Here is a 13265-nt window from a genome sequence, read left to right as displayed (position 1 = left end):
GGCCCACAATTTGAAAGTGATGGAATATTTGACGAGATGTCATCATGCCACTGCCCAGTTTTACCTTTGTCTCCTAATTAACCTCAGTTTTTCACTTCCTTTTTTGTTTTAAAATTTTATCTCCCAAAATGCACACACACCCATTTAGTTCCTCCTTAATCTGTGAACTACCAGGTTTCCATTAAATTAATTAATTCAGGCCTATTTGCCATCTTTTTAAAGAAGGTCAATGACAAAAAGACCATTTTTAGCATTTGACGACCAGTGTTTCATTTGGTCTTGTGAAACAGCTACTTGTTCCAAGTGCAAAAGTTTAAAGGGAGTCTTTCTTATCCACTCAAATTTTAAGGTTAAAAAATACATATACATTTTTAGCAACTGAAGCTATGAGGTAAAACAGCATATAACCCTAATAACTATTTCAGGAAGAAAATAATCATTACTTTTTAGTAACTAGGTGTAGTATATAAGTGTTACAGAGTCTAGATTCTGTATCAATTGAAAAAATATTAGCAAAGAAATTAACATCAAAGAAATATTCACATGCACCTGTTTCTCCTCTGCTTCACAGGGCAACCCTGGTGAGGAAGGAGTTGATGGCTTGGATGGAGAACAGGTGCAGAAGTTTCTCATTTAATGTCTTCCTCTCTATTAACCTGGCATTTATACTCCTGTGGAGAGTACAGCTTTTCATGACTAGCTAGAATTTTTAACATGCATACTGAACAATGTTTAATGTTAATCTATGTATTTTTTCTCATCCTCAAAATACAAGGACTCTAGAAACTTTAATCAACTCCCTTCCATATTACATTATTGTATAGTATTTTATTTCCATCTTATTTTTGTTAAATTCTGCCAATTACACATTCTTATTGTTGTTTTATATAGTCAATACTCATCTAGCTTTACCCTCATGTTTACTCATCTGACTGATGCCTTCCTTGTAGTCACTGATACCTTCAAAGAACATGAAAAAATCATGTTTCTTTTGCTTAAGGCACAACTTTTAGAATTTCCTTTAATGAAATTCTAAAGGTTAGTTCGTTGTAAACTCTTCTTGTTTTTGTTTTTCTAAAAATCTCTTTGAAAGATAGTTCAGTGGGTAAACAATTCTGGTTGACAGTTACTTTCTCTCAGCACCGTGAAAATGTAATTTCAACCATGGCACGTGTATATCTATGTAACAAAACTGCACGTTATGCACATGTACCCCAGAACTTAAAGTATCATAAAAAAGAAAAGAAGAAAAGACTTGGAAAAAATACGTAAATGCTGCTGCTCAGAGTGTAAAAAAAAAAAAGGAAAATGTAATTTCATAGTCTTCTGGCTTCTATTGTCTTCTACCTTTCATTATTGCCATTAAGAAATTATCTGTCAAAATAATTGTTCTTTTGTAAGCAACTTTTTAAAATGCATAAGGCTGCTTTAAAACGTTCCCTTTGATTTTAGTTTTTGACAGTTTCAATATGATGTGTCCAGGTGTGGATTACTTTTTGTGTATTCTGGTTGGGACTTGTCAGTCTTTTGAATCTGAGTGTTTATGTTTCTTACAAATTTTGGAAATCTTCAGGACTTAATTTTGAAATTATCATTTTGAAATTTTATTTTTCCTTTTTTCTGTATTATTTCTTTGCAGAAATCTCATTAGAAATTTGTGAGAACTTCTCATTTTGCCCCCAATGTCTCTTAACTGCTCTTTTATATTTCTATTTTTTTGTCATTCTGTGCTGCATTCTGTATAATTTCTGTATAGTTTCTAGTTCACTAATTCTCACCTCACTTGTGTTTAATATAATATTTAATTTGTCAATTGAACTTTTAATTTTAATTATATTTTTCACTTCAAGTAGTTCTATTTGATCCTTTCTGAAATCTACTTGATCTCCTTTTATAGTTGGTTATTTTATTCATTCTCTTCTAATTATTTAAACATACTAAATATCCTCATTTTATATTCAGTATATTATAATCCCAATATCTGCAGTCACTGCAGGTCCGATTTTGTTGTATGTTGTTTCCACTGGCTTCTCCTTCATGGCATCTCCCTCCTGTGTGTTGTGACTTTTGATTTAAACTCATTTTTTGATGGAACATTGTCTGTGAGACATCATTAGGGCCTGAGTTGAGGTTGTTTGCTTCTGTCATGTGTTCCTAGTGGCACTACATTCTGGGACCACCCTAAAATAAATTGTCAGCTTGAGGCCCTTCACACTGCTCCCCCCAACATACACATGCACACACCACACACACACACAGACGCACACACACAGATGCACACACACACACAATTACAAGAAGCTCTCAGGACTGCCATGAGCTACTTGCCTGCATTTTTGCTTTCTCCTTATTATGAACCATAAGGATTTTTTTAAATCTGATTTTTTTTTTGAGATGGAGTTTTGCTCTTGTTGCCCAGGTTGGAGTGCAATGGCACGATCTTGGCTCACTGCAACCTCCACCTCCTGGGTTCAAGTGATTTTCCTGCCTCAGCCTCTTGAGTAGCTGGGACTACAGGCATGTGCCACCACATCTGGCTAATTTTGTATTTTTAGTAGAGACAGGGTTTCTTCATGTTGGTCAGGCTGGTCTCAAACTCCCAACCTCAGGTGATCCACCTGCCTCGGCCTCCCAAAGTGCTGGGATTACAGGCGTGAGTCACCGCATCCGGCCTTAAATCAGATTTTTAATGTATACGAAATATATTTTAATTTATCTGGAATTTTAAATTTTCAGTGGGAGGGTTATTCAAAACATCTAATCTGTCACATTGTCAGAAATAGAGTAGTAAAGGTACTTTCTACTCTTGGCTAGAATTGTGAAAATACATAAAGAAAAGTTTTAGTAGGACTAATAAAAGACAGGTTGTCTGTATGTTCATTTTTCTTTTTTTAGGGTAATCGTGGAATCCCAGGGTCATCTGGAGAAAAAGGAAATAGGGGAAATCGGGTAAAGTATGATGATATTCTTTCATTTTCCTATTGAGTAACCCGATATGGATAGTTTATTTTTAAACTGTGGGAAACTGTGGGAAAAAATCATCTAGTGGCTTAAATCCTATGGAGTTAAATGGAGAGCTAAAGGGCAATTAATATGAGATAGCTGTTTGGAAGCTTCACCTAAGGTCTGACTCTGCTGATGGTGGAATGAGTAATGTAAGTCCTGTGACTTAACATCTTGTGCTTGAGAACAGTGATCATGTCACTCCCTATCTCTCAAGCTTCTCATGGCTCCCTGTTGCCAATGATTTAGTGTTATATCCAAGGCCTTTCAACCACATTCTTTACAAATCTCTGTCAAGAAATATCTTCCCAGGCTCACTGTCTCCGAAATGTTGCGTATGCATGCGCACCTCTGTGTGTTTGCTCATGCCAGCTGCCTTTCCTGGAATGCCTTTTTCTTGCTTCCATATTCAGTGCTTAATCTGAATATCACCTTTTCCTCAACGCCCAGTTCCTCTTTTTCTTCCTCACAACAGCTTCCTTGGCATGTCAGTTTGTAGTGATCTTTGCCTTCTCTACATCCTTGCAATTATTTACACTATCGTTTGACAGTGATTACACACTTCCTCCTGATGGTAATTCTGTTTCCATGTAAGGGATGGCAGATACCTAGCATATGTCCCACAACCTTCCCTTCCTGTGCCCATAGCAGACATACTAACCAATTATGGGATCCAACATGGCTGAAGGATTCATCTCAACACAGTACTATAGTCAGCTTCTATTGACTGATAGGATTAGACATAAAGGGTGTAATTCGTTTGCTTATGCTTCTTTGTATTCCTCATGAAATTAGACTAATGCTTTTACTCCAAGGGTGCACAATTAGTGATGTGGATTGAATTCCTGATGGGTGAAACAGGGAGAGTCAGAGGACATGGTTCTTTATTGAGGTTTAATTTCTAACTTGAAGTTTATGGATCAGACTTTGGAAAGGTGGGAGATACCATACTTTCTTAACGCTGGAGAGCCTTCAGTTTCAGCTACATTTAGTTAAATTCAATAAACACCTGTTAAGTGTTTACGATAAGCTACAGGATATAACAATGGTGCAAATAAAGAACCAATGGGCGCACAGTGACTTGGAGAGGAAACTAAAGTAGACTCCCTTTTCTTCATTTGATCAATCATCAGAATTTATTGAGCATCTATTGTAATCAAGACATGATTCTAGAATGGGGAACAAAACAGACATGGGCTCTGTATCTTAAGATTGGCCCCTATGGGAAAAGATAGACATGAATGAAATAATCCTGGAAATAGATATAATATTACTGCTGAGATAAGGGTATGGAGAGGAATATGACAGGGGATTTGACCCAGCCTGTGCAGTCAGAAAGACTTCATTGAGGACGTGAAGATGGGATGAAATTTAAAAGATAGGTAACAATTAAGGAAGACAGAAGGAGGCAAGAGAACAACTTCTATACTAAGGCTCTGTGGCATTTGAGCAGGTGCCCAAGAGTGGGGAGGACTCCAGCTTTCCAGACAATGCAGGAAATCAAGACATTTTTCACTCAGACCTCTGTGAGAGGGACTGGGAGAGAGACACAGGGTATTCTAGCTTAAGAAAAAGGCTCAAGGAAAGGGTTAGAGTTAGAAGAAATCATGATAGGTTTGGAAAAATAAGGATCCTAATTTCATAGGAATGGAGGATAAAATAAAAAGTATAAAGAGTGGGGAGAAAGCCTGAAAGGGAATTTGAAGTCAATTTAATGCTACGTTTGGGAGTTTTGTTTCTGTTGAGTAATCAAGGGCTATCGAAGGTTTATAGGCAAGGAAGACACATGTTGGAAGCTGTAGGTTTGGAAGATTACTCTGAGAGTCCAGTGACTGGGTCAGATAAAGGGGGGTCTAGAAGTAGGGTGAATCATAATAGGAACCATATGCCTAACCATTTGAATTTATTCTTCTATTTAATCCCTACACTGTTTCTGTAAGTTAGGCATATCTGTTTCACAAATGAGAAAATGGAGTCTTAGAGAAGTCAAAGAAATTTGCCTATGTAGGAAATTAAATAGCAGGATTGGAACCTAGAGTTATCTAGCTTCCTTTTACCATTATATTAGGCCAGGAAAGAGATAAGGAGGCATCTCAAGTAAGATTATGAGGTGGCTTCTTTTGGAGTCTAGAGAACATTTTATTTCCTTTGTGTCTGAAAGCTATAGAACAGTGATCCCATCTATTCATCATGTGCACCCTCCAGCTCCAGGCACGTGGTGTCATCTGAGGAAGGCAACTGTGGTGGAGCTTCTCCCCAGTTCATGGCTCTGTAGGCACTACTACACAGGAATGGCACTGATCACGGCAGGGTTTAAGGGAAGCATCGTTTACTTAGTATGTCACAGCCCTATGACAAGTTTCTTCACCTCTCTGGTTTCCTATCTGCAGTAGTCAGGAGCTCTGGAAACATCGTTCTCTCCTTTCTCTTTTTCATGAGATCTTGCTCTACTGCTGCTACCCATGCTCATGATGGAGAAAGCCCTGCTCACCACCACCCCCTTTTTAAACAACAACAACAACAACAACAACAACAACAACAACATGTGTTTCTGTGTGGAGCATCACCAAGGGGTGGAAAGATCAAGGAATTTGATGGTAGGGAGACCTAGGCCCAACTTCCTAGAATCTCAGGTCCTGCAGAATGCAAATCGGTGAATTCCTGAGTTGTGAGGGTTAAATGAGGTAATACATATCTAGGTCCAAGCATGTGGCAGATAGCCAGTAAAAGTATGTCCTTCTTTACCTTTCAATCTCACCTTCTTGGCAGTGAATGCTTTAAAATTCAGGTACTAAGTTGCTCTTTTCATTTGATTCTTATTTTCCCTCTTAATGTTCTCTTCTCCCTAGGCAATATGTAATTTTTTAAAGTGACACTTTTTTTTTTTTTTTTTTTTGTGATTTAAGGGCTTGACGGGACCGCCAGGACAACCTGGAGAGCGTGGAGAGCCTGGATTAAGGGGAGATCCTGTGAGTGATGTTGGGGGATTTCTGCTGCTTTAAATCCAGGGACAGGAGAACTGTTTGCTCATGGTACAAAGGCAAAGAGCAATTAATTATTCATTAATAAAGCATCTGCTCACCTTATCTTAGTATTGCAACAAATAAGAGATTTGAGGGAAAAACTTACAGAAAAGTTGAGTTCTTAAAAAGGCTGGAATTTTAATGGCATTAAATGTCTGAGATTTTTGAGCAGGTCCAGATAATAAAAAGGGTCCACTTTAGTTGTACCTTATTTTTTTGTTTTGTTTTGTTATAAATAATTCTTCCTATAATTTCTTTTCTTTTCTGTCCATTTGAGGTAATGAACCCTTTATTTTCTCAGGGGGATCCTGGAACTAATAGCTATGTCCAAGGCCCTAAGGGAGAAAAAGGAAGGCGTGGGCATCAGGTAAGAAGGTCTGTTTCCTTGGGGGGCTACCTGGGAACAGATGCTAGCTGGGGCAGAAGACTTGGGCATTCTGGTAGGATCAGCATAAAAAACCAGAGAGCAAGCCTGTGGGAATCCACTGTCTATGGAGATAGAAGCTCTGAATGCCAGTCTCCACTGACATCCTCGTCCTTGCATACTTAATTCATAGGTTTTTGTTTTTTTTCTATACGAATCCTATCTCCTACAACATTACACCCTTTGTCCTTGGTTTCCTCATCTCCAAAATGAAAGCACCAGACTCAATAATGCCTAAGATATTTCTAGTTCCTAAATTCTCTATCTTTATAATGATGTATTGATTTAAAAGGTACTCCAGGTCATTACAGTGCTGGCTTGCTTTCTGTCACAGGCAGTGCTGATTGATGTGAACTGGGTATTAGCCATTTTTTAAGGTGAAATCCTTGTCTAGTTCTGAAGACTAGAAGCATTGTGATAGAAGACATCACAGAAGCAAAAAGACTTGTTAACTTTGATCGATGTTAACTTCTTGGCAGCCAGTTTTAGATTTTCATGTCCTAGGCATTAAAATGTATGATTCTGAAAAATGACTAAAATAACCCAAGTGCTTCAGTCCTCATATCTTTCCTAATTTCCAAGCATGAGGTCTGCATAGCAAAATGTTTGCAGTTGGAGAGGAACCTCTATTACTTTGAACTCCAGTTTTTCATCCTTTGACAAAACTATAGGCTCAAAGGACACAGGCTCTCTTCTCTAGCTAGTTTGCATTCCTTTTATATATGTCTAGAGCCTGAGTTAAATACCGTTTATAACAAGGTCATTATTATGTTGCTTTGTGAGAAAACCAGCATGACTTGCTGCAAGAATCTCATCCTGTTGTTAATTGCAGTTGTTTTGGACAAACCCCATTGAGAGGGTTTCCTGTTGAGACCCTCTCCTGTGAGTTGACATCAGACAGCCCCATGAATAGCCACTTAATTGGCTACGGAATTGAGCTAAGGGAGCAGCAGGACAGCAACCCTTAACCCATGTGGGCCCCAGTTTACTCATCTGGAAGGAGGGAAGGAAGATAGAGAAACCATTTCAAAACTTCCATGAGTTGTGGTTGTCGTGAGAAGAAACATCATGATCTGTCTATTCAGGCTAGTTCTCTGATTTGCTCAAGGTTTTACTGCTGGGAAGGAACCTAAGCCTCTAAACAAACTGTACAGCGCTGTGTACACCACAGCACCGCAGCCACAGCAAGAGCTGCATGTTCACGGCTTTCTGAGGTCTCCATCACTGAGTTTAGCCAAGGGTTAACCTTGAGCACCAGAACCCTAACTTGTACATGCAAACAAAAATTGCAACCCTCTGGGGCAGTGCCGTGACATATTCCATTTGTGTTCCCTCTGGTTTCTGCTCCCATGCTGGGCCAAAAAATGGTAGTAACTAAACAGTCTTTTAATAGACTTACATAACATAAATCACTCCCACCAGCTGTATTACCCTGCAGCTGGTAGATGCTGACATTGTAGCCCAAGCTTGTCCAACCCACTGCCCATGGGCAGTACGTGGCCCAGGATGGCTTTGAATGTAGCCCAACACAATTTGTAAACTTTCTTAAAACATTATGAGATTTTTTTCTCTTCTCTTCTCTTTTACTTTTTCTTCTTTCTTTCTTTCTTTCTTTCTTTCTTTCTTTCTTTCTTTCTTTCTTTCTTTCTTTCTTTCTTTCTTTCTTTCTTTCTTTCTTTCTTTCTTTCCTTCCTTCCTTCCTTCCTTCCTTCCTTCCTTCCTTCCTTCCTTCCTTCCTTCCTTCCTTCCTTCCTTCCTTCCTTCCTTCCTTCCTTCTTTCTTTCTTTTCTTAAAGCTCATCAGCTATCGTTAGTGTTAGTGTATTTTATGTGTGGCCCAAGACAATTCTTCTTCCTCCAATGTGGCCCAGGGAAGCCAAAAGATTGGACACCCCTGTTCTAGCCTGTTAAGTGCTGTTGGGAGATAGCTCTTCAGGGGGCAACCGCTCCTTTCTGATATGAACCAAAGAGCGGATTAAATGTTGCAGTCTGGTTGGAGAGGGTTTCCTGATGAAGCAGTCTTGCTGACCAAGCAGAATAATTTTATTATATACCTAATATTGGAGAAAGCTTGGAGAACCAATCATGCCAGTCAGAAGTGAGAAAGTAACACTTCTGGGAAGAAGGAAAATCAATACAACCTTTTTGGAAGGCAATAGGCAATGCACATCAGTCATTAGTTAGGATTACTGTTGTTTTTTTTTTTAGTGTTTTAAAATATACAAATGACAGAAAGCCTGACTAGCAGTGTTTAGCTAATACACGTGTTTTATAACCCCAGGCATAGGTGATGACAACTTTGGCACATCAGTTGATGGTCCCATTGAGCCTCAGTGATGTCGTCAGGGACCTGGCGCCTTTCCTCCCATACTGCCATCCTCAGCATGTCAGCCTTGGGTCCCTAGGTTTAGCAGCTCCACGTGTTTTTGTCTTCACCTTTACATAAAATGCCAGGAGAAAAGGGGCTTTCCTTTAATCAAATTACTGCCAGCAATATTCTCTCTATTGCTCATTAGCTAAAATAGGCCCTGTGCTCCCCACCAGCCCTTGACCCATTTCAAGAGATCCAGAGAAAGCAAGTCTCCCACAAAAGGAAATGGGATCCTCACAGTTGGCTTAGGCCTGTCGTAATTCATCCCTTGGAGCCGGGTATGTTGTTGCCCCAAACAAAACTAAAAAGACCAAACAGATTTTCTTAGCACAGAGGAAGGGAGGGCCTGTTTGATAGGCCACCAACTGAGTCTGTCACAGCTTTAAGATGTGTATGTCAGCTGGGCGCGGTGGCTCACGCCTGTAATCCCAGCACTTTGGGAGGCCAAGGCGGGTAGATCACAAAGTCAGGAGATTGAGACTATCCTGGCTAACACTGTGAAACCCTGTCTCTACTAAAAATACAAAAAATTAGCCGGGCGTGATGGCGTGCACCTGTAGCCCCAGCTACCAGGGAGGCTGAGGCAGGAGAATGGCGTGAACCCAGGAGGCAGAGCTGGCAGTGAACCGAGATCTGGCCACTGCACTCCAGCCTGGGTGACAGAGTGAGACTCTGTCTTAAAAAAAAAAAAAAAAAAAAAAAAAGATGTGTATGTCATTTGATCTACCCTTTCTAGTCCTAGAAATTTATCTGGAAGCTAATCATGGTGCAACACAAAGATTTAGCTCCAAGGATCATCATTGCAGTGATTTTTAAGGTAGTAAAACATTGAAAATATTTAAATACCTAATAATAAAGGATCATTTATGTAAACAATGCTCTTCCACACAGTGGACTAGTGTTAGGCCATGAAACATAATGTAGAAGACGATTTCATGATATGGAAAACATCCATGATGTAATATTAAGTGAAAAAAGCAGGTTACAACCCCATATTTAACGTGAGTCCAAATTTGTAGAATATTTCTATATCACCAAAATTATGTATTTCTTTTTTATTAATTTCCATTTTTATTTTAGATTCAGGGGATACATGTACAGGTTTGTTAAAAGGGTGTATTGTATGGTGCTGACATTTGAGCTTCTATTGATCCCGTCACCCAAGTAGTAAACATAGTAACCAATAGGGAGTTTTTCACTCCTTGCCCCCTTCTCCCCTCCCCTTTCAGAGTCCTCTGTGTCTATTGTTCCCATCTTTATGTCTGTGTGAACACAAGATTTAACTCCCACTTATAAGTGAGAACATGTGGTATTTGGTGCGCTTTACATGGGACACAGTGTCCATCGTCAGCACCCTCAGTTCCTTCAGAAGGAGTGGGTTACATTTTCTTTCAGTATTTAGTAGAACTCGGTTTGCCTTCAGCTCACTTATGGTGGAGGCTGTGGGTACTGTCAGTTGGCAGCCTGTATCCATTCCCTTGTATGGAATAAAGAGAGAGAGATAAAAAGGAAGGAATAGAAGTAAGAAAGAAGGAATGTAGAAAGGAAGGAAGGAAAGAGGGGAAGGGAGGGAGGGAAGGAAGAAAGAAAGGAAGTGAAAGGAGAGCGAAAAATCAACTTGTTTGTAGCAGCAACATGCCAGCCCCTAGTGTTTCTTTACCTTAATTTTATTCTCTGTGTTGTTGAAATAGTCCATGATTAACCTGTTACCTTTTATCTTAACTCTTCATTCTGAAAAATTTCAAATCTACAGAAAAATGTAGTTATAAGTCTAAACACCAATTTTTATCCTTTAGCTATATTTGCTTTATATCTCTCTATACAAATACTTACGGGTATGTGCGTGTGACTGAGCTAATCGAGGATTAATTAAAGGCTTCATGACACTTTGCCTCTAAATATTCAACAAGTAAGACAAAAGATATTCTTCTATATAAACATAATACAATCATCACCCTCATGAAATTAAACATTTATACAATATTCTTTTCTTTCTTTCTTTCCTTCTTTTTTTTTTTTTTTTGAGATGGCATCTCACTGTGATGCCCAGGCTAGAGTGCAATGGCTCACTGCAACCTCCACCTCCTGGGTTCAACAATTCTCCTGCTGAGAGCAGCTGGGATTGCAGGCGCCCACCACCACACTGGCTGATTTTTGTATTTTTAGTAGAGATGGGGTTTCACCGTATTGGCCAGGCTGGTCTCGAACTCCTGACCTCAAGTGATCTGCCCGCCTCGGCGTCCCAAAGTGCTGCAACTACAGGCGTGAGCCACCATGTCCGGCCAATATTATTTTCTAATGCGCAGTCCATATTCAAAATTTCCCACTTGCCCCATGTCTTAGGCAGTTTGGGCTACTGTAACAGAGTTAATAGATTGGGTGGCTTAAATAACAAACATTTATTTCTCATAGTCCTGGAAGCTGGAAAGTCCGAAATCAAGGTCCTGGAAGATTCAGTGTTTGGTGGGGAACTGCTTCCTGGTTCATAGCCATCTTCTTGGCTGCAACCTCACGTGGCAGAAGGAGAGCTATAGTGTTCCTTCAAGCCTCTTTTATAAGGGCACTAATCCTACTGTGAGGGTTCCCCCCTCATGGCCTAATCACCTTCCAAAGGCCCCACCTCCTCATAACATCACATTGGGGGTTAGGATTTCAACATACGAATTTTGGGGGGGAACACAAACCTTGAGTCCATGACACCCCAATAATGTCCTCTGTGGCTGCTGCTGTGGTTCCAGTATCCAGCTGAGGACCAAGCGGTGCCTTTAGCTGTCCTGTGTCATCAGTGCCCTTTCATCACATTTGCTCAGTTATTTGTTTACATGGCACTGACAGTGTACACCAGTTATTTTGCTAAACACCCCTCAATTAGGATTTGTATGATTGTTTCCCCATAATTTAATCCATTATGAATAACAGTTGGGTGAACAGCTTTGCACAAAACGTTTTTGTTTCTGTTATTTCACATTCTTTCCCTATCTCTGTATTCTTATTGAGTTAGCATGTAGCTTTATGAAATAATTATCTGAAGTACCTCTACTTGGGATCTCACATGGTTTCAATTTTTCTTAAAAGATAGACTCATTTTTTTTCTCTGGACAATACTCATTTTTCCACTTCTGACCCCGAAGAAGTGAGAACACTGGAATCTTTCCTCACTGTGACTGTATAACCTCTCTCTCTCTGTCAGCATCTGTATATATTGATCACCCATGTCTTCAGAGAGACGCTTTTCTACCTTCTGTTTCTATCTGCCACTCAGGACCCTAAATGATACAGGTAGAAAAAGAAGTGCCAATATTTTCAAATATTAAGCATGGCTTGTTGGAGACTATGTGTGACTGTGGTCCCAGCATGGTGAACTGTAAGGAGTCATCAAAGGAGCAGTCTCTGGGAAAAGATGCCTACGACACGGATATTTGGAAACATCAGAATTTAATGCCATTTGCTTCTTGGGGAGCACTGACCAACAGAACATTCTGAGATCATGGAAATACCCTGTGTCGGTGCCGTCCAATATGGTAGTCACTAGCCATATGGAGTTATGGAACACTTGGAATGTGGTCAGCATAACAAAGAAACTACATCTGTAATTTAATTTGGTGCGAATTTAAGTGCTACGTCTACCTAGTGCCTTCTGTATTGGACAAAAAGTTTTGCTAGCATTTGTTGGTGTTTGTTTATGATCTTCCCTTTATTTTTTACTTTTCAGGGAAGTTCTAATTTTGATGGACCTCAGGGAGAACCTGGAAATGTCGGCCCTTGGGTAGGTGTTAACAGCTGGAGGGATGTATTTCCCCTGCCTTTGTGGAAGAGGATGGTAGGCTGGGGTGAAAATTGGTTTATATCCTTCTCTAAGGTCTCTGCTTTCCATTTTTCTTAGGGGACAATAGGAAGGCGAGGTCTGCCAGGATTAAAGGTCAGTGCTTTCTGGAAAGAGTTGCTTTTTTTTCCACACATATGACTACTGTATTTATTATTGATACATAATATCTGCATGTATTTATGGGGTACATGTGATATTTTGATATATACATACAACATATAATGATCACACCCGGGTATTTAGGATATTTATCACCTCAAACATTTATTATTTCTTTATATTGAGAACATTTCAAATATTCTCTTCTAGCTATTTTGAAATGTACAATATATTGTTGTTAACTATAGTCACCCTACTGTACTATCACACACTAGAACTTATTCCTTCTATGTGACTGTATGTTTTACCCATTAACCAACCTCTTTTCATTCTCCCTACCCCCAATACCCTTCTCAGCCTCTGATAACTATCATTCTACTCTCTACCTCATAAGATCAACCTTTTTAGCACCCACGTGTGAGAGAGAATTTGTGATATTTGTCTTTCTGTGCCTGACTTATCCACTCAATGTAATGACTTTTAGTTCCATCCATGTTGCTGCCAATAACAGAATTTCATT

The 13265-nt window shown here is 39.5% G+C and overlaps 1 protein-coding gene across 1 annotated transcript in view; it reads left to right on the top strand.

The window, feature by feature from the left end:
* The window catches only part of LOC103241700 (collagen alpha-4(VI) chain-like), a 94671-nt gene that overhangs the window by 37127 nt on the left and 44279 nt on the right, over nucleotides 1-13265 (top strand). Inside the window, exons 14-19 of the mRNA XM_008009171.3 lie at nucleotides 572-616; nucleotides 2896-2949; nucleotides 5910-5972; nucleotides 6328-6393; nucleotides 12533-12586; nucleotides 12704-12739. Of these exons, the coding sequence (XP_008007362.3) occupies nucleotides 572-616; nucleotides 2896-2949; nucleotides 5910-5972; nucleotides 6328-6393; nucleotides 12533-12586; nucleotides 12704-12739 (318 nt within the window). The remainder of the gene's footprint in view (nucleotides 1-571; nucleotides 617-2895; nucleotides 2950-5909; nucleotides 5973-6327; nucleotides 6394-12532; nucleotides 12587-12703; nucleotides 12740-13265) is intronic.

Source organism: Chlorocebus sabaeus, chromosome 15 (assembly GCF_047675955.1).
Source record: "Chlorocebus sabaeus isolate Y175 chromosome 15, mChlSab1.0.hap1, whole genome shotgun sequence".
Classification (NCBI taxonomy): domain Eukaryota; kingdom Metazoa; phylum Chordata; class Mammalia; order Primates; family Cercopithecidae; genus Chlorocebus; species Chlorocebus sabaeus.
Note: the sequence above shows the minus strand (reverse complement) of the source record. Positions and strands in the feature narration are given on the sequence as shown.